Source organism: Canis aureus, chromosome 26 (genome assembly GCF_053574225.1).
Source record: "Canis aureus isolate CA01 chromosome 26, VMU_Caureus_v.1.0, whole genome shotgun sequence".
NCBI classification, from domain to species: domain Eukaryota; kingdom Metazoa; phylum Chordata; class Mammalia; order Carnivora; family Canidae; genus Canis; species Canis aureus.
Window position 1 is genome coordinate 28,140,058 of NC_135636.1, and position 21,538 is coordinate 28,161,595.

Here is a 21,538-nt window from a genome sequence, read left to right on the forward strand (position 1 = left end):
TGCATGTGGAGAAACAGAGGGAAGGCCCTGCCAATCACCTGCTAATGCTCCAGCTTCTGATACTCATCCTTTAGAAAGTTGAACTGCCATCCCCACAGGAGTTTTATTTGCAACCAAAACAGTCCTGATTTGGGCCTGAATCCATGCCTTTTTAGAAAAGGAAGATCTCACTAACAATGATAGCTGGAAGTGAAAGGCAATAATGATGACAAGAGTGATCTGAGAAAAGCCTGGTAGGAGTAGAGATTCAGAAACAAGTCAGTTTTCTTGAGTACCTACTCTGTGCCAGGTATTGGACTGGCCTTTGGTAGGAGTGGGATGGTAAAGATATGCACTTGCACTACCACTTATTTATCCTTTGCTCATGAAAGACATCATAAATCATAGAAATTTTTGGCAGCCATTATTCATCCGTTAAGGCTGATTGGTGGCAGCCTGGGTGGCTCAGCAGTTTAGCACCTCCTTCAGCCCAGGGCCTGATTCTGGAGACCCAGGATCGAGTTCCACATCAGGCTCCCTGCATGGAGGCTGCTTCTCCCTCTGCCTGTGTCTCTGCCTCTCTCTCTCTCTCTCTCTCTCTCTCTCTCTGTCTCTCATGAGTAAATAAAATCTTAAAAAAAAAAAAAGGCTGATTGTTAATAAAATATTTTGGTCATTCTTGCTTATTTATTAGATGAGTTTGGCTACAAATAAGAGAATATATGATAAAAGTGCCGTAAGCAATAAAGATATTGATAATTTCACATAACAAGATGTCTTAGAGGCACCTGGCTGGCTCAGTTGATAGAGCATGCAACTCTTAATCTCAGGGTCATAAGTGTGAGCCCAATGTTAGGCATGGAGCCTATAAAAAAATAAAAATAGGGGTACCTGGTTGGCTCAGTGGTTGAGAATCTGCCTTTGGCTCAGGTTGTGATCTCAGGATTGAGTCCCAGGCTCCCCACATGCTTCTCCCTCTGCCTATGTCTCAGCCTCTTTCTGTGTGTCTCTCATAAATAAATAAATAAAATATTTAAAAATAAATAAATAAATAAATAAATAAATAAATAAATAATAAAATAATGAAATGTTATTTTAAAGAGCAGTCTAAGGACGCCTGTGTAGCTCAGTAGCTGAGCATCTGCCTTTGTCTCGGGGCGGGATCCCGGAGTTCTGGGATCGAGTCCCATATCAGGCTCCCTGCATGGAGCTTGCTTCTCCTGTCTCTGCCTCTCTCTCTGCCTCTCTGTGTCTCTCGTGAATAAATAAACAAAATCTTTTAAAAATAAAAATATATAAAAATAAAAAATAAAAAAAAATAAAAATATAATTAAAAAATAAAAAAGCGGGGCAGCCCTGGTGGCGCAGCAGTTTAGTGCTGCCTGCAGCCCAAGGTGTGGTCCTGGCGACCAGGGGTCGAGTCCCACATCCGGCTCCCTGCATGGAGCCTGCTTCTCCCTCTGCCTGTGCCTCTGCCTCTCTCTCTCTCTGTGTCTCTCATGAATGAATGAATGAATGAATGAATAAATAAATAAATAAATCTTAAAAAATAAAATAAAATAAATAAATAAAATAAAATAGCAGTCTAGAGGAAGGCAATTTTAGGACTGGTTCAGTGACTCAATGACATTAAATTCAGGGTAGGCCTCTCTGCCATTCTCTTGGCCTTCCCCTCATGGCCACAAGATGGCTGCCACAGCTCAAGCCAATCATTCCTTACAGAACAAAATCCAGAGCAGGGAGGTAATAGGCAGAAAAGGGGCTTTCTCTTCAGAGCTCCTTCTTATCAGAGAAGTAAACATTCCCATGAAGACTTGTATCTCGTTGGCCTGACTGCACTCCATGCCCACCTCCAGCACAATCATTAGTAAAAGGGAATAGTCATAACTTAGATGAAATTTCACCCAATAATATCAGGTTTCTGTTAGCAACGAAGAAGAGAAAATACTTGGTAGGCAGGCAATCAACAGTGTCTGCCACATTTGCCCTGGCATCTGGACTGTTCCCAGTTCTGATGAGCAACAGTCTCCTCATCCCTAAAATCAGGTAATAGGAAGACAGTGTGTACATCAAGGTGGTTAAAAGACTTGCTCAAGTACTGGCCTCTCTTCACCTAGTGAGGCTGTCCCCTCTGCTGCCCTACTAAGGGGTGCCTATATCTGCTAATCCCTGGGCAGCCTCCCTTCCTCCCCACAACTGCCATGCTCTCATAGCCTTCTAGCTTGCTAACCAGCTGACTTCTGCAGTCAAAGCCTAGCCAGTATGCTCTGCCTGTGAGCAGACAAGCCAGGAAGGGGTGAGGAAGCAGTTATTGGACCAGCTCCATGGAAAAAACAGATAAGAAGCTATTTCTATCACAGGAGACTATCCCTCAGGCTCAGACAGGATCCAAGGCAAACAGCAGTGAAAGTGAGAGGGAGTTACAAATCCTACTGGAGTTGGAAGAGCAATTAAGTTGAAAACAAAAGCAGGGTTTTTTTGTTTTTGTTTTTGTTGTTGTTGTTGTTTTTAAGAACTATGCCTTGGCCTAAAGTTTGGGCTAAAAATGACTCAATGACTCATCCTCATCATTACAGCAATGACTTACAACAGGACTGACTATTGGATTATGTCTCAAGGGGCAATGGAGGTGGGACACATCACAGGCTATCTGACAGCCAAACCGTTCTCCCCTTTTCTCTGCTAACAGAATCCTGAGCCCTGGGCTTCTCCCCAGACAAGGAAGAAAATCATGATTGGTCAAAGCTAGTCATGATGGTTCCATCCCTCTTGCTTGTGATTGGTTTAGAAAGGGGCAAATGTTACAATTCTGGACAATGAGAAGTGAGGGAAAGCACACTCCCTTCTCTTTCTCTCCTCTCCCTAGCCTTTACAAGTTGCTGGTAGGGGAGCTGGTCCTAGAGCAATGAGTCACTTTTTGAGTACAAGGACTAGGCTCCACACATTGAGGATGGTGCGGCCTTAAAGGAATCTACCCTGTAGCCATACAGCTTTTGAGTATTCTGGAAAAAAGCTCATTTCCTTCAATGTACAAACCATTTTGAATTGAGTTCCTATTATTTGCAGATGAAACCATCCTGATTAATACAGGCTCCTCACTCTGTATGAGTGGGGGATATAACTGATAATATCCTCCTGATGTCACTAGCCACACTCCTCTCCTGCATGAAATCCTGTTCTGGCTCCCACACTTTTCATCAAAATCCAAGGCTTTACAGGATTTGAGCCTTGCCTACCTCTCTGGCTTCACCTCCTCCCACATCCCTAACCTCACCCTCTAGTCTAATCATCTTGGCCTCTTCAGAGCTCTCAGAAGCTGTATGATTTTCCAAACTTGCACACCTTTGAAAATGCAGTTCCATCTGCACAGAATGCCCTTAGTACATAGTTTCTTTCTTTCTTTCTTTTCTTTTTTCTTTTCTTTCTTTCTTTTTTTTTTTTTTTTTTTTTTTTTATGATAGTCACAGAGAGAGAGAGAGAGAGAGGCAGAGACACAGGCAGAGGGAGAAGCAGGCTCCATGCACCGGGAGCCTGATGTGGGATTCGATCCCGGGTCTCCAGGATCACGCCCTGGGCCAAAGGCAGGCGCCAAACCGCTGCGCCACCCAGGGATCCCCTCTTTCTTTCTTTTTATATTTTATTTATTTCTGTATTTAAGAGAGAGAGAGAGAAAGTACTTGAGTGGAAGGAGGAGGAGAGGGAGAGAATCTCAAGCAGACTCTGCACTGAATGTGGAGCCTGACTCAGGGCTCAATCTCACAACCCTGAGATCATGACCTGAGCCAAAACCAAGAATCAGACGCCCAATCAACTGAGCTACCCAGGTGCCCCATGACATAGTTTAGAGACAGGCATTCTTGGATTTGCATTCCAGCTCCAGCATTATCTAGCTATGTGATCACAGCCAAGGGAAATCACCTCTCTGGCCCTCATTCTGCAAGTCAATAAAAGAGAAATAATAATAATAATAGGAGTAATAATACGTGGCTCAGCCAGTTAAGCATCTGTCTTTAGCTCAAGTCATAAAGGTCATGATTCTAGGGTCCTGGGATCTAGGGTCCTGGGATCGAGCTTTACATTGGGCTCCCTGCTCAGCAGGCAGCCTGCTTCTCCCTCTCCCTCTGCTACTTCCCCTGCTTATGTTCTCTCTCTCTCTCTCCCTGTCAAATAAATAAATAAAATCTTTTTTAAAAAAAAGAGGAATAACAATATCTACCCCATAGAGATGTTAAAATTTAATGGGATGATATAAAACATGTGGCGCAAGTAAACAACTCAAGATCTATGAGTTTCTCACTTATCACCCACCCCTGCCCTTCTTAGAACTCTGCTATGGTTTTGTGTGTTAGGGCTCTCTCTCACCAAAATGAGGGTTTCTAGAAACCTCAGAAATTGGAGTTGATTTGAGCCTCGAGTCAGTGTTCTGTAAATGAAGAAATGAATGCCAGGGCAGGACAGGTTCATTCCAGAGGGAGAAGGTGTCACAGCCCAGCCCAGTTCCATCACCCCTCCAGGAAACTTTCCCAGATGCCTACTCTGGATTCACCACATGCATCACTTCTGCAGTCCCCTAGATCCCACTCCCCTATGTGTCTGTGTGGGAGTTTGTGCCCTCACCAGGCTGGGAGCACTGTGAGAGCAAGGACCTCATCTGACTCATCTCTGTGTCCCCAGAATGCAGCAGGGATCGCCTATGCTACAGGCTCAGCAAACGAACATTTGTCAACTTTGAAGCCAGAGAAACTACTTAGAGCCCCTGCTCACCCAGGCCATCCCAGAAGTGAGTCCTGCATCTCTTTCCCCGCAGAAACATACTATAAATGGACAGCACACCAGCTGGTGCCCAAAACAGGGCTTGGGTTTCACAAACCAATTGGCTTGCCCAGAGTGTGGGTGGGGGCCAGGGGGCCCCAGAGCGTGGCCATAAATAGCCCAGCTCTGAGGCCTCCTCCCTGCTCTGATTTCTGTCTGAGTCACCTGACCAGGCAGGGTGGGGCTATCCAAAGGCAGTGGCCTGAGAGCTGATGGCCCTGTGGTCAGCATTCTTAAGACTCCAAAGATAAGCCCAGCTGGTTATCCACACCCTCCCCAGCCAAGCCCCTGACCCAGGAGCCTAGTGAAGCAGAGACATATGGGCCCTTCCTCCACAGGGAAGCTAAGACACACAAACATAGGATACCCTGCCCCTTCCAGAGGCTCCAGGTCCCCTCCAGTTCGGCCAAAAAGAGACAGGACCCAGCCCTGGCTGCAAGGATCCAGGAAATAGATTCCACCAGAAATACAAGGAACTGAAACAGGGCAGGACCATTCACCCAGCCCAGTACACTTAGGAGGGAACACATGTGCTGCAGAGAGAAGGGGATACATCTGCTTTGGCTCAACACAGTATCCCCAGTACTCATCCCAGTGCTCAATAAATGTTTGTAGCTGAACGTCCTAAGTTTGAGTCTTGAATGAAGCCTGTCCTCCAAGCTCAAACTGTTCCTTGTCTGTTGAGTGGGTGGTCACTTACTTTCCCCTGCCCAAAATTACAAGGTCTATCCACTTGTTTACTAGGCTATAGCCTCTCCTCCAGCCAAAATGTCAGCTCCATGAGAGCAGGGACCTGTTTTCTTATTCACTAGGGTATCTCAGAATCTAGCATAGTACCTCACATATAGTACCAGTACCAGTACTGATAAGTAGGTATGAAATTTGTTAAATGAACAAACATAGGCCTGGGGCTTCTCAGCCTGGAGAGAAAACACTGAATGTGGGCTCTGAAGTGAGACAGGTTTGAGTTTAACTTCTTTGCTCTGTGACCTTGGACAAGTGAAATGACTTCTGTGACCTTCTACTTCGTTTTTAAATTTTTTATTTTATTTTATTTTATTTATTTTATTCTATTAGAGAGAGAGATTGCATGTGAGCAGGGGGACTGGGGAGGGACAGAGGGAGAGGAGACAGAGAAAATCTCAAGCAGACTCTGTGCTCAGCATATGGAGCCTAACACAGGACTCGATCCTCGATCCCACGACCCTGAGATCATGACCTGAGCCAAAATCAAGAATTGACTGTTTAACTGATTGAGCCATCCAGACGTTCCAATTTCTTCATCTTTATAATGAGAGTAAAATATATCCATTTCTCAGGGTACTGAGACTCAATATCTGTAAAGCACTTTGCCCTGCCTAGCATAGACTAAGTCTTCAGTAAACTGCAGTGTGGTTATTATTTCTGTTGCTGTTCTTAGTAGGACTGCTTAAGGAGACAGGCACAGGAAGCAGTGATAGATTTCAGTCTAGGCCCTCTCACCTGCTATCTGGCCTTGGCAAATCCCAAGGTCTCTCTGAGCCTCATTTTCCTTGCCTCTATGTTGGACACTGATGCACACAGCTCTGAGTATAGTATGGTGAAAACTTAGGCCCAGGTTGCCCATCTTTAAGGTCCTGGCATAACAACCTCACCTTATCACACCTGTGCAGTATAGACGACACCATCTCTTAAGATCCTAAAGCCATGTGAGCCTTTTGACCTAACACTCTTTGTAGGAACCCTTCTTCAGATAAATGCTCACAGGTGAACCAAGGGTTCACAGCACCATTGTCTCTGGTGCAACAGGCTAAGAACAACTTGAATGTCCACGAGTAGGGGCTGCTGAATACAAAATGTGAGCTTCGGGCAGCCCGGGTGGCTCAGCGGTTTGGCGCTGCCTTTAGCCCAGGGTGTGATCCTGGAGACCCAGAATCGAGTCCCATGTCGGGCTCCCTGCATGGAGCCTGCTTCTCCCTCTGCCTATGTCTCTGCCTCTCTCTCTCTGTCTCTCTCTCATGAATAAATAAATAAAATCTTTTTTTTAAAAAATGTGAGGTTGGGATCCCTGGGTGGCACAGCGGTTTGGCACCTGCCTTTGGCCCAGGGCGCGATCCTGGAGACTGGGGATCTAATCCCACATCGGGCTCCTGGTGCATGGAGCCTGCTTCTCCCTCTGCCTATGTCTCTGCCTCTCTCTCTCTCTGTGTGACTATCATAAATAATAAATAAAAGAAAAAAAAATTTTTTTTAAATGCAAGGTTCCTAACTGGCAGACCATTCTATCTTACTCATGGGTATATCCCTGGTGCCTACATCAAGTCATGGCACAGAGCAAGGGTTTAGTAAATACTTGTTAAATGAATATATGAATCCCAATAATGGGATAATAGGCAACCATTAAAAAGAATGAGACAGAACTACAAGTATTGTCCTGTCCAAGTATTGTCCATATTGGAAATATGTCCTCAACTTGTTAAATGATAAAAACAAATACAGAAACTTTCTGAAACTGTGAAAATATCAACTGTAGTTATCTCTCTAAGAAGATAACTGGGGTGCCTGGGTGGCTCAGTTAAGTGTCTGACTTTAACTCAGGCTTGAATGTCCATGGGTAGGGGCTGCTGAATACAAAATGTGAGCTCCCTGAGACGCCTGGGTGGCTCAGTGGTTGAGCATCTGCCTTTGGCTCAAGGCATGATCCCAGGGTCCTGGGATCAAGTCCCGCATCTGTCTCCCTGTTTAGCAAGGGGTCTGCTTCTCCCTCTGCCCTTCCCTCCCCCACTCATGTGCTCACGCTCTCTCTCTCTCATCAATAAATAAATGTAAAAAAAAAAGAAGAAGAAGAAGAAGAAAATTGCTTTACATTCTCCTGGGGTTTTTTTGAAGTGTATATTACTTTTTACATGTTTTTAAAAATCTACTTTACTTTCAAAAATATACCATCACATGGGTTGTTTTTTTGTTTTGTTTTGTTTTAGATTTTATTTATTTATTCATGAGAGATACAGAGAGAGAGAGGCAGAGACACAGGCAGAGGGAGAAGCAGGCTCCATGCAGGGAGCCCGACGTAGGACTCGATCCCAGATCTCCAGGATCACACCCTGGGATGAAGGCAGCGCTTAACCGCTGAGCCACCTGGGCTACCCCCACAAGGGTGTTGCAACTGATGAATCACTAAACTGTACCTCTGAAACTAATAATACACATATGTTAACTAAACTGAATTTATTTTTTTTAACTGAATTTAAATAAAAATTGTTAAAATATACATTTGTGTGTATATATATATATACATATATATATTGCAAACCATATAAGAGAGGATCCAGAGATGAAGCTCTCATCACCTTGATAAGCAAAGGGCTCCCTTAGTACTGGGAGAAAGTCACGCTTACTGAGAGCCCACCAAAGACCAAGCACCAAACTTGACTCTCACAAACACATCTTCACCTAACTGCAACAATTCAATGAGAAGGATCGTGTCCTTACATAATAGTTAAATACATTGAATAAATAGTCTGACAGGGGTGACATGCCTTGCAATGCATCGTAACTATTTTTTTAAGATTTATTTATTTATTTATTCATGAGAAACACACACAGAGAGGACTCAATGCAGGACTCAATCCCAGACCCCAGGATCACTCCCTGAGCCAAAGGCAGATGCTAAACTGCTAAGCCACCCAGGTGTCCCCGTAGATGCACTTTTGAGGAATCGGTGAGAAAACATATGGAAGGCACTTGGCACAGTACCTAGCACATTATAGGTCCTCAATAAACGGCAGACAGTACCATCATGATCATTATCGTCATTATTTCCACCACCATCAGCAGCCAGGGTCACACAGCTAATTGAGGCCAGAACCTGTCTCCAGAGCCCCACAGGCATTTTCATCACAATCCAGGGAATAGGCCAGGCCTAGATTAAGCCAGGCTTTATCTACAGGGAGTCACATGGCCCAAAGCCATGTATGCATGTGTATGGGTGTGTGTGTGTGTGTGTTTGTGTAGCCAAATAAGTGTTTCCCTGAGAACAATGATTAAAAGAACAGGTCTTTGTGGCCATGGGAGGAGTGGCTGGAGGCTCCATTTTTGACTTGGTTCCCAGGTCAGAAGTCCCTCAGATGCCTCAGGGGCACAGCATCACTTGGCTAAGCCAAGCCCGGTGCCTTCATATTAGCTGCATCCATTACTTACATCCCTCTTTTGACAATAGTGATACATCAAGCCAAATTTTGGGCAGGACATCTAGCAGTGCCCATCTCCCAGGGGAGGAGCCAGCAGGAGTTCCAAGGACTCATAAAGGATACTCTCCAGACTTAGTCAAGCCCAGCTTGAGCCTTGAGCCCATCCTAAGTATTTAGGAAAGTCAACCGCAATTGACAAGGCCAAGGTGAAGTAGAAAGGGCCAGAGATGTACCCCAGGGATCAATCCCTACTGACCAAGAGCTAATGTGCTCTTCTGGGCTCAGAGCCAGGGGTAGGCCTCTGAGACAAACTGCACAAGAGTTTTGCCCTGAAAGACCTTTGAGTTTGCTGGAGGAAACAAAACTGACCACCTGCTGCTGACGTAAGGATGAGAGAGGCTGATACTCATGAATGATGACACATGAAAGAAATTGTGCCAGGCATTTCAAATGCACTGGCCCATCCTTAAAGAGAGCAAACCAACTGAGTAATTGAGTGCTCAATGAGCACTGCCTTGGTGTGTTTTATTTTTTAATCTCGCAAATAGGGGATCCCTGGGTGGCTCAACGGTTAAGCACCTGCCTTCAGCCCAGGGCGTGATCCTGGAGTCCCGGGATCGAGTCCCACATCAGGCTCCCTGCATGGAGCTTGCTTCTTCCTCTGCCTGTGTCTCTGCCTCTCTCTCTCTCTCTCTCCGACTCTCATGAATAAATAAATAAAATCTTAAAAAAAAAAAAATCTTGCAAATAACCATGCAAGGTAGGTACTACCCAAAGCTGAAGTAATAGTGCTCTCTGTAACCAAACAGACCTCGGTTTGAATTCTGTCCATTTATCAGCCATATGACCTGAAGAAAGTTATTTCTTCTCAATAAACCTTGGTTACCTTGTCTGTAAAACAGGGATTATGGCAATTCTTATCATTCTATACTACCTTTTTTTTTTTAAGATTTTATTTACTTATTTGAGAGACAGAGGGAGAGAGCATGAGCAGGGGAGAGGGGCAGAGGGAGAGGAAGAGAGAGAATCCACAAGTACATCACTGAGCGCAGAACCTGATACAGAGCTCAATCCCAGGACCCTGAGATCTGACTTGAGCTGAAACCAAGAGTCAGACACTCAACTGACTGAGCTACCCAGGTGCCCCACTCTATACTGTCTTTTATCAAGAATACTTATAGGCATGCTATTCTATGCCTGTTATCTTCTAAAAGCTTGATCTTGAGGTACCTGGGTGGCTCAGTCAATCCTGCATCAGGGTCCCTGCTCAGCAGAGAGCCTGCTTTTCCCTCTCCCTCTGCCTGCTGCTCCCCCTGCTTGTGCTCTCTCTCTGTCAAAAAATATATATATATTTTAAAAATTTTTTTTTAATTTTTTATTTATTTATGATAGTCACACAGAGAGAGAGAGAGAGAGAGAGAGAGGCAGAGACATAGGCAGAGGGAGAAGCAGGCTCCATGCACTGGGAGCCCAACGTGGGATTCGATCCTGGGTCTCCAGGATCACGCCCTGGGCCAAAGGCAGGCGCCAAACCTCTGCGCCACCCAGGGATCCCCCCAAAAAAATTATTTTTAATAAAAGTTTGATCTTTATGTAGGATGTACCTTCCCTACTTTGTACAAAGTATTGAAACTGACTTTAGTTTTTACTATCCTTTAGTATTTTTTTAAGATTTTAGGGCAGCCCCGGTGGCGCAGCGGTTTAGCGCCACCTGCAGCCCAGGGCGTGATCCTGAAGCCTCGGGATCGAGTCCCACGTCAGGCTCTCTGCGTGGAGCCTGCTTCTCCCTCTGCCCCTCTCTCTCTCTCTCTCTCTCTCTGCATCTCTATGAATAAATAAATAAAATATTTTTTTAAAAAATATATTTTATTTTTATTTTTATTTTTTAAAGATTTTATTTATTGGGATCCCTGGGTGGCGCAGCAGTTTGGCGCCTGCCTGTGGCCCAGGGCGCGATCCTGGGGACCCAGGATCGAGTCCCACGTCGGGCTCCCGGTGCATGGAGCCTGCTTCTCCCTCTGCCTGTATCTCTGCCTCTCTCTCTCTCTCTTTCTCTCTCTCTCTCTCTGTGACTATCATAAATAAATTTTAAAAAAGATTTTATTTATTTATTCATAGACACAGAGAGAGAGAGGCAGAGGGAGAAGCAGGCTCCATGCAGGGAGCCCGACGTGGGACTTGATCCCGGGTCTCCAGGATCACACCCCAGGCAGCCGATGGTGCTAAACCACTGCACCATCGGGGCTGCCCCTTTTATTTTTTTTTTTAACATTTTATTTATTTATTCATAGAGATGCAGAGAGAGAGAGAGAAGCAGAGACACAGGCAGAGGAAGAAGCAGGCTCCATGCAGGAAGCCTGATGTGGGACTCGATCCAGGGTCTCCAGGATCACGCCCTGGGCTGCATGCCACGCTAAACCGCTGTGCCACCTGGGCTGCCCAAGATTTTATTTTTAAAGTAATCTTTACACCCAATGCAGGGCTCGAACTCACAACCTCGAGATCAAGAGTCACACGCATGGGTATCTGGGTGGCTCAGTCAGTCAAGCGTCAGACTCTTGATTTTGGCTCAGGTCATGATCTCAGGTTTATGGGATCAAGCCCTGTGTCGGACTCCACGCTCAGTATGGAGTCTACTTAAGACTCTCTCTCAGGACGCCTCAGTAGCTCAGTGGTTGAGTGTCTGCCTTCGGCTCAGGGCATGATCCCAGAGTTCTGGGATCGAGTCCCATATTGGGCTCCTTGCATGGAGCCTGTTTCTCCTGTCTGTGCCTCTCTCTGTGTGTCTCTCATGAATAAATAAACAAAATCTTAAAAAAAAAAAAAAAAAAGACTCTCTCCTTCTGCCCCTGTCCCCACTTACACACTCTCCGTCTCTACCTCTCTCACTCTCTTTCCCCCTCTCTCAAATAAATAAATCTTTAAAAACAAAAAAAAAACACACACAAAAAAAAAATAAAAAAAATAAAAAATTAAATAAATAAAAACAAACAAACAAAGAAGAGTGGCATGCTCTACCATCTGAGCCAGCCAGGTACCCCTGTCTTTTAGCATTTTTTCCAAATGTATCTCAGGCTCACTTCTGTCCCTGTCTTGCCAGCCACAATGAGGGTAGTGAGGGAGACAGCATTTGGCTGTCTCTCCCTTTTCTCCCAGGCCTGGTCTCCAAAGGCCCAGGCTAGCCCTGGCTCCAGGTCTGTGCACACAATGGGCCTCTCTAAGCAGCAGACAGAGGCGTGTTGGCTGCCAGCTTGGGCCCAGACTTTGATCACAAACACAGCCCTGTGGCTGAGAACAAGCTGAAAACATTTGTGCAAACCCCTGACCTACCAGAGGCAAGGTCTAGAAGGCAGGCTAGGGTTACCGAAGTCCAAATGAACTCCTGACTTAGGTCAGGGAAGTATAGGGTTGGCACCCAGAGTTTGCTAGTAACATCTGTCTTTCTAGGATGCTCTGCGGGGGCTCTGTACCCATTAAGCCCCAGCCCTCAGGAAAGATGCCTAGCTGCCCTGCCAGGTTCATATCTAAAAGACAGGCCATTTTTCCATGGTCCCGTGGAGGAGGGCTTAGGAGTAGGTTGGGGGTGGGGAATTTTGAACAATGTGGCTAGTAATTGGGCTCCAAGGCAAAACCTAGGCCCAGAGAGTGTCTCAGGAGCCCTGAGTCCAGACTGGTGAAGCTGCCAGACCCTTACCTTCTCCACAAGCTCCTCCAAATCTCAAGGACCAATCACATCCCAGCATCCTAGCTCCCTCATATCCTCCAGGGCTTCTCAGGTCACCCCTGCAATTCAAAGACTCTTGACCCCAATGCCTGCCCCCTAAACCCTTTGCTGTCTTGGGTGAAATTATCCTTCCACAAGCCTGCTGAGCTAGGAGAGCAACTCAAAAGAGACTTCAACTAAGAAAAAGCTGGAAAAAACTAGCAAGAAGGCCACGACCTCCAGACTCTTCCTCCTATCCAAGCCTGCTTAGGTTAAACCACCATCATCTTCCTGTTCACAGTCCCAGGTTCCACACTGCCATTCTGTTTCTGCCTCCCTCCGAACCAGGCTGATGCCGCTAAAACCCAGATCTTCCTATGTGTGGCTCCTGCTGAATCCCCTTTAATGGCCCTCTGTTTCCCTCCAGAGGAAGTCCAAATGCCTTTAACCTAGCATTCAAGGCTCTGAGGGCTTTCCTTTTTCTCCACTTCCTTCCTCACACCTTCGGCTCAGATAACACTAACTAGTTCCCAGGCAGGTCCCCAGGTAAGTCAAGTCATTTCATCCCCCTGAGGTCTTGCTCACACAGCAACCCTGCCTGGAATGCCCTTCTGCTCCCCACACCCACATCTGCTTATTGTTCATAAAGTGCCAGCATCCCCATCTCCAGAAATTCTTTCCTGACTATCCAGAGAGAAGTAACCACTGCCTCCTCTGATCCCTGGACAGACTCCATCTCAGGACCTATTATACATCTGTAATCTGGCAGTTTTGCTCAGCTGCCCCCCCCACACACACACACACTAGACTGAGATTCCCCTCAAAACCACTGAGCAGAGGAGCACCTGGGTGGCTAGTGGTTGAGCATCTGCCTTTGGCTCAGATCGTGATCGCAGGATCCTAGGACTGAGTCCTGCACCAGGCTCCACGCGAGGAGCCTGCTTCTCCCTCTGCCTATGTCTCTGCCTCTCTTTCTGTGTCTCTCATAAATAAATAAATAAAATCTTTAAGAAAAAAACCCCACTGAGTAGAGCAGTATAAAGGGAGGAGGAGGGATCCCTGGGTGGCGCAGTGGTTTAGCGCCTGCCTTTGGCCCAGGGCGCCATCCTGGAGACCCGGGATCAAGTCCCACGTCAGGCTCCTTGCATGGAGCCTGCTTCTCCCCCTGCCTATGTATCTACCTCTCTCTCTCTCATTCTGTCTCTCTCTGTGACTATCATAAATAAAAAAAATTAAATAAATAAATAAATAAATAAATAAATAAATAAATAAATAAATGGAGGAGGAAAAAGAAAGCAGAGAGCACTCTCACCCAAAAGGGAGGAATAATATGGGAAAATTACACAACTTTATGCCAATAAGTTTGACAACTTAGATGAAATGGACAAATTCTTAAAAAGACATAAACCAACAAAGCTCATTCAAGAAAAAATAGATCATCAAAATCACTCTATTAACAACACTAAAATTGCAGTTAAAAGCCTTTCTATAAAGATGGCTTCCTTAGAGAATGCTACCAAACATTTCAAGAGGAAATAATACCAATTCTAAATAAATGTGACAGGGCAGGAGGGTAGTTACTAATGTGTACTGAGTGCCTACTCTATGCCACATCTTATTTTGGGTAAGAGAGAGGCCAGGCTCCAGCTGGAGGCCTGGGGCAAAGTTTGCCAAGGAAAGATCTTATCCTGGAAAAAGTCTCAGAAAATGTAACAGCTAAAGACCTTCAACTTGGAATGGTACATGTTACTTCTCGTCCTTACTGTATCCATGATAGACATTGCTAATCACTTCTAGCTCCTTCCTGCTGAGCTCAGATAAGACTTCCCAATCCTTCCAAATACATGTCTCCTGGTAGCCACCAGGGAAGATGACACTCAAAATGAAAGCTAGTGGTCATCTCTACTCTGGTCTAGGGATCCCTGGGTGGCGCAGCGGTTTGGCGCCTGCCTTTGGCCCAGGGTGCGATCCTGGAGACCCGGGATCGAATCCCACATCAGGCTCCCGGTGCATGGAGCCTGCTTCTCCCTCTGCCTGTGTCTCTGCCTCTCTCTCTCTCTGTGACTATCATAAATAAATAAAAATTAAAAAAAAAATACTCTGGTCTAATCCCAACCTATAGGGAGACTGAGGGCCAGAGAAGGCAAGGGTCTTACCCAAGGCTAGAGATTCATCACAGAGCAGACAGATTTTAGAAACTGATTTTTAAAGAGTTTCTATGAACAAGACTCTCCTCCACCAGATAATGAGCTCTTTCAGGAGAAGGCCTGGGTCTGATTTAGCTTCTGACCCCGTGCTCTGCACACCAGGTACATAGTAGGTGTCTATAAATGTTTCTTGACTTAGTAAGGAAAGAATGGAGTACAAGAATGATACAGAAGGCTTGGGTGTTAGCTCCTGAAACCAGAAGCCTCAAGCTTTCAACACTCAGAGACGTTGTCTTCTCAGAATGACCCATGCTGAGAACCCAGATAGACATTCTCAACCTAAAGACGAGAAGATGAGGGGGATCTCAGTGTGCATTAGAATTGTGTCTACAGTAGAAATCTTACCATCTACAGGTTAAACTTTCAAACAGCATAAACTAAAAGATCTTCTCAAGTCAACCAAAATATAACATTTTGATGAGTTTCAACTGCATTACCAGCAATAAATATCAAAGTAATGAGGCATGGGGTGGGGAGAGTCTTTTATATCCATATCATCTCTCAGTGATCTTGTTATTTAACTTTGCTGTTAAAATATGACTGTTATACTTAAGCTTCAAGGACCAATACCACAGAGTTGACTTTTTTTTTAAGTATATATTTTAAAAATGCACCAGTGTCACTTAAAGAGGTACACAAAAATGTAAAAAATAAAACAAAACCAAGAGAGAACTGAGGTCAGGGCCATAACACACCAAAGATCACCCAAAGCCTGTTTGTTTCTGTGGCCTCTTGGAGACCTTTTTGGGGAAACAAAGGCAATCTATCAGGATCCAGGCCTGGGGCTCAGCTCAGCAGCTACACTAGCCATGGCATTCTCCATCAGCCCCCGCCATCTCCCTGTGCCTGTTCTGGGCCTAGAGCCAAACACACATTCCTCGGGCCCCCACAGCTTCCGGAATTGACAGAGGGGAGTTTGAAGAAAGGGCTGAGCAAAGCAGAAACCTCCTGAGAGAGATAGCAAAAGGCAGATGAGGGACAGCCACAGCAAGAGGCTATCACAATCGATGGGGAAACCAAGGCCCAGAGAAGATAAAGGTATTGTCCAAGACCACATAGTGTGAGCATAGTGGAGGAGAACCACAAAACCCCCCATCGAAACTCCTCTCTGATCCTTGCTGGAAGGATCTGATGTTCTGCAACATAAAGGTCAAGTCTTCTCCCACAGGAGGATGGGTCTCAGGGTTTCAGGGTCCCTGGAGCTAGGAACTCTCCAGTTTCCTCAAGAGAGAATATTAGCTGCTCCTTCCCCAGTCTCTGTCCCTCTCCTTCCCTGATTCACTCACTGAGTGGCAGATCCTGCCATGTACCTTTTGTCCTGAACACACAACCCAACAAAATAGAAGTGTTACATCCCTGGTTTTTGTTTTGTTTGGGTTTTTTTGTTTGTTTATTTTAAATACTTTATTTATTTGACAGAGAAAGAGAGACTCAGAGAGCATGGGAAGTGGCAGGCAGAGGGAGAGGGAGAAGCAGGCTCCCTGTTGAGCAGAGCCCAATGCAGGACTCAATCCCAGGACCCTGGGATCATGACCCGAGCCAAAGGCAGACACTTAACCGACTGAGCCACCCAGGTGCCCCCACATCCCTGTTTTATAGATGAAGAAATTGAAACTCAGGGAAATGAAATGACTTGTCCAAGTCTACAGAGCTAATGAATGGGGGAGAAAAAATGAAAACTAGATCTGTCTGGCTCTATACCGGCTCTCCCACCACCACCCTGTACTGTGTCAAAGCAGGTCCCCATGTACAGCTTCTGTTTTCAACCCTGCTCACCTCTCAGTCCCCATTGCTGGACTGGGGCTACTTAAGGCCTAGAGGAGGCAGGAGAGAATTGAACACCCGTAGGGTCCCCAGTGCTTACCCTCCAGCACCACCTCTTTGCCTGTCTTCTTCAAGACCTGCACCGCCTCATCATGGGTAGCAGAGGAGAGATCCTCCCCATTGACAGACAAGATGGCATCTCCCACGAAGAGGGCCTCAGTCTGGTCAGCTGCCAGGCCCTTGAAGATCTTGGAAATGAGAATAGGCATCTTGTTCTCCCGGCCCCCTGCATGGGCACAGAAAGAGGAAGAGACTGAAGCAGATGCTCCAATGCTTAAGAGTCCCACGAAGGCAAAATTATTTCTGAAAGCCTACCTCGGCGCCCAGCCCAGTGCCAGGAAAGCGGGGATGAGAGAGTAAAGAGAATCTCAGAAAGGAGTCTTACAAGTCTGGAACACTAATAAGTCATTTTCTAAATTCTTTTTTTATTTTATTTTATTTATTTATTCATGACACAAACACACAGAAAGAGGCAGAGACATAGACAGAGGGAGAAGCAGGCTCCCTGTGGGGGGCCTAATGCGGGACTCAATCCCAGAACCCCAGGATCACACCCTGAGCCCAAGGCAGACACTCAGCCACTGAACCACCCAAGTGTCCCTCGTTTTCTAAATTCTTTTTTTTATGTATATATTTTTTATTGGAATCAATTTGCCAACATATAGTATAACACCCAGTGCTCATCCTATCAAGTACCCCCCTCAGTGCCTATCACCCAGTCACCACAGTCCCCCACCCAACCCCCCTTCCACTACCCCTTGTTTGTTTCCCAGAGTTAGGAGTCTCTCATGTTTTGTCACTGTCTCTGATTTTTCCCACTCATTTTCTTTCCATTTTCTAAATTCTTAATGGAGTTTGGTCACTGGATCGTTGGTTAAATGCTTTGGGTGTTCGCCCGTGTTTGAGTAACTTACAAGTGCTTCGATAGCTTTTTCTTAAATATTTAATATTTTAAGTTATTTTCCCCACAATGGGGGAACCCACTGATACCACTTAATCTGGAGTAAAGATAGAAATCAGTTATTGCTATGGCCCCCCAAGGACCTCTTCACAATTGGAAAGTTTTACAATCCAGGACCCAGCTGAAAACCAAGGCCTGAAAGTCTAGATTTCAAAAGCCTATCCAGATTGCATCTCTGATGCAAAAAAAAAAAAAACTTAATACAACTTACTGAATCACTTTATGGCTGAGCTCTTGAATATCCTTTTAAAACATAAAATAGGGACACCTGGGTGGCTCAGCGTTTAGCACCTGCCTTCAGCCCAGGGCATGATCCTGGAGTCTCGGGATCAAGTCCCACACGGGGCTCCCTGCATGGACCCTGCTTCTCCCTCTGCCTGTGTCTCTGCCCCTCTCTGTGTGTGTCTCCCATGAATAAACAAAATCTTTAAAATAAATAAAAATCTTAAAAATAAAACATGAAATAGTCATAATAGTTTGCATTAGTTTCACATACCAAGTGCCAAGCATCGTGCTAAACGTTTCCAATGTTGTCTCACTGCATCTTCACGACATCCCAATCACACATGCGTGCTGTTTCCTCTCAGAAAAAATAAAATGCAGAGAGAAGCTCCTTGCCCAAGGTCATCCAGCTAGTTGGTGGCAGCAAAGCAGTATTTTAACCTAGGTCTCCTGGCTCCAGAACCAGGCTCTTAACCCTATGGTTGACTGTAAATTAGGCCCTCAGATATCATATTACTGGTCCATCCCAGAATGCTGAAGATGAGGATCTAGTGGCCCATAGAGAGGAGGTCATTATTTCAAGGTCACACAATAAGTTGGTGGCAAAGGTAGGACTAGAATGCCTCTCCTGGCCCCCATACAGGCCCAATAGTATGCTCACTGCATGGCACAGGACTTAAAGCCTAGAAAGGAGTGGGTTTCTATTTATATCTGCTCTCCTCCACATGAAACTAGGAAATTCAGTTCAATTTGAAGCTATGATCATCCCAAGCCACCTCAAGCCAGGCTGGACCCTCGAAGGAAGGTCACCATGGCAACAAGAGCCCAGTCTCTATTCATGAAGAACTGAATGGAGCTAGTACTTCCCCTGACCTCTCCTAAAAGTACCTTCACTCCCACTGGGCAGTATGAAGCTAAGGAGTAACTTCATGTGACCTTGGAAAGTCTGTGCTCCTCTCCAAGTCTCAGCTTGTCCATCTGTAAAATGGAACTCTATATTAACTCTCTTTCTGCTTGGGATGCCTGGGTTTGGCGGCAGTTGAGTGTCTGCCTTTGGCTCAGGGCGTGATCCTGGAGTCCCGGAATGGAGTCCCACGTGGGGCTCCCTGCATAGAGCCTGCTTCTCCCTCTGCCTGTCTCTGTCTCTCTCTCTCTCTCTCTCTCTGTCTCTCTCTGTGTCTCTCATGAATAAATAAATAAAATCTTTAAAAAATAAAAAAAAATTAATTCCTTTCTGCTTTAACACATTGAGTGTCCAATTTCTGGATTGATCTGTTCCCCTATTCCACTCTGGAGTTGAGGGGCAAGACTGGTGTCCACTCTCCGCATTCCCCATTTCTCCCTTTTAGATTCCTTTGGTCAGCTGCCTGATAATCTGCCCTTTGATGGGGAAGAACCAAATCCTCTGAGCACTCTCTTAAGGCCTGATCATTGAGGTTCAAATCATTCACTGTGTGATCCTGGGAAGACTGTTTTCCTTCTCTTTTTCTTTTTTTTTTTTTTTTAAGATTTTATTTATTTATTTATTCATGAGAGACACAGAAAGAGACGCAGAGACACAGGCAGAGGGAGAAGCAGGCTCCATGCAGGGAGCCTGATGTGGGATTTGATCCCGGGACTCCAGGATCACACCCTGGGCCGAAGGCAGGCTCCAAACCGCTGAGCCATCGGGGATCCCTGTTTTCCTTTTCTTTTTTTTTTTTTTTTCCTGTTTTCCTTTTCTGAGTCTCAGTTTCTTCCCCTGCTAAATGGAGATTATGCTCCTCACTTTTTACCACTTGTTGCCTGGATAAAATAGATCCTAAGTACGGAACACAGCATTCCAGCACACGGTGGTAGCTGAGTCACCACCATCCCCACCCCCTCACCCAGGCCAAAGGGTCTGGTGACACCAATGAAAGGACCCAGCAGCAGGGAGAGAACAGTGCATATCCAAGGTGATACAAGAGCCAACACCCTTTCCCGAGGCAGACAGCACCCTGAGAAGCAGATGGGTAGGAATGGTGAACCCAGCTGCTGTGAGTATACAGGGATTTTAAGCACTATGGTTAGTTGCCTTGGCAGTCTCTCCTGGACTCCATTTTTCCTCTCATCTAACAGCAATAATTAACTAGGCATCTACTCCGTGCTGGCAGAGTACAAATTTCAGACTCCTGTTCTCATGGAATTGTTACAACTCTATCATTAGCCTCATTATATAGCAAAGAAACTGAAATCCAGAAATGGGAAGTGACTTGTCTAAGTGCACACAGATCCAGGATTCAAACACTACCTGCTTGCATCCTAAAGAAAGCTCTCAGTATCGGGGCCGAGATTTCTCTATGCCCACTCTCAGTTCCGCGCAAGGTGATGATGGCCAGGCAGGGAAACTCAAACCCAGTTGTCGGGACTCTCCACCTAGATACATGGGGTCCCGGGTCCTCAGATTTCTGGGTCCTTCCTGGACCCCTGTCTGTGAGCCCAGCCTGTGCCTCTCCCCAAGTCTCCAAACCTGTGCTCCCAACTCCAGGCCTTACCCCTCCCCGCCACCTTGGCGGCGTCTCAGGGAAGCTTCCCAGGCCTCAATCCCCTCTCTCCATCCCTCGCTCTCCGGGCTCCTCTCCTACTTGATGTCCACGCAACCCCTGACGTCTCTATGCTTCCACACAGAAGCCACCCGCCTGTCCTTGGTGCGCCCCCACTGCCTCCGCCTGTGCCTTCTGACTGAGGCCTCCGACCTTGCTGCTCCCCGTGTCCTCCTCGGTCCCTCTGTCCCTCAGCCACCCTCCTCGTCCCCGGACCGAAGTCTTCCAACTCCGCGTCCCGCGTGCGCCGCTCGGCCGGACTCCGCGACCCCGGCGCGCTCGGCGGCCCCGCAGACCCCGCGCCCCCGCGCCCCCGCGCCCCCGGTGCCCCCGCGCCCACCTTTGATGCTGATGCCCAGCCCGCCCGCGTCGGCCTTGCGCACCGTCACGCGGCGCCGCTGGAGCAGCAGCGCCTCGGGCAGCTGCGGGGGCGCCGCGCCGGGCTCGGCGGCGCCGTTGAGCTGCGCGGGCTCCGGCTCCCGCGGGGCGCCGGGCTCCGGGCCGCGCTCGCCGTCGGCGGGGCTCACGGTCAGGGCGTCCTCCGCCAGGCTGAGCAGCACCCGCCGCCAGCGCTCGCCGCCGGCCCCCGGACCGGCCCCGGCGCGGAGCTCCAGCAGCCCGGTGCGCGGGGAGCGCCGGCCGGACGCCATCTTCGCCGCGGAGCCCCCGGGCCGCCGCGTTCCCCTGCCCCGCAGTGCCCGGCCCGCTCCGACCGAGCGCCCGGGGCAGAGGGCAGCGGGGGCCCGCCTGGGCCAGCCGCCACCCTACCCCGGGCCGCTGGGGGTGGAGCCTGGGGCGGGGCCGCCGGGGTGTGGCTGGCGGCGGGGGGCGGCGGCGGGGCGGGGCGCAGGCGAGCCGGGGCACGCGGCGGCGCGGGGACCCGAGGGATGCGGCCTTGGGGCGTAGGGCGAGCGGTCCAGGGTGAGGGGCGCCGCGGCCACGCGCGGGGCGGGGCGGGGCGGGGCCGCCGGGGCGGGGCCTCGTGTCCGGGCAGGAGCCCGCGGAGGGGCTCGGAGCTCCGCGAGGCCGTCGAGGGCCGGGACCGGAGCTCACGGACGTAGGAGCCTGAGCGAAAGCGGTAGGACCGCGGATCCTGT

General features: G+C 47.5%; 1 protein-coding gene across 5 annotated transcripts in view; it reads right to left on the reverse strand.

Moving 5' to 3' along the window:
• The window catches only part of SNTA1 (syntrophin alpha 1), a 32,233-nt gene extending 11,029 nt beyond the window's left edge, over window positions 1-21,204 (reverse strand). The window contains exons 1-2 of one of the 5 annotated variants that reach the window (XM_077872755.1): window positions 20,782-21,204; window positions 16,735-16,920 (exon numbers count right to left, since the gene is read on the reverse strand). In XM_077872755.1, the coding sequence (XP_077728881.1) occupies window positions 16,735-16,920; window positions 20,782-21,091 (496 nt within the window). In that variant the 5' untranslated portion in view covers window positions 21,092-21,204. Of the gene's footprint in view, window positions 1-16,734; window positions 16,921-18,151; window positions 18,837-20,781 lie in introns of those variants that run through there. The other 4 variants (XM_077872756.1, XM_077872757.1, XM_077872758.1 and 1 more) reach the window with 4 other exon arrangements.
• Window positions 21,205-21,538: the final 334 nt, after the last annotated feature.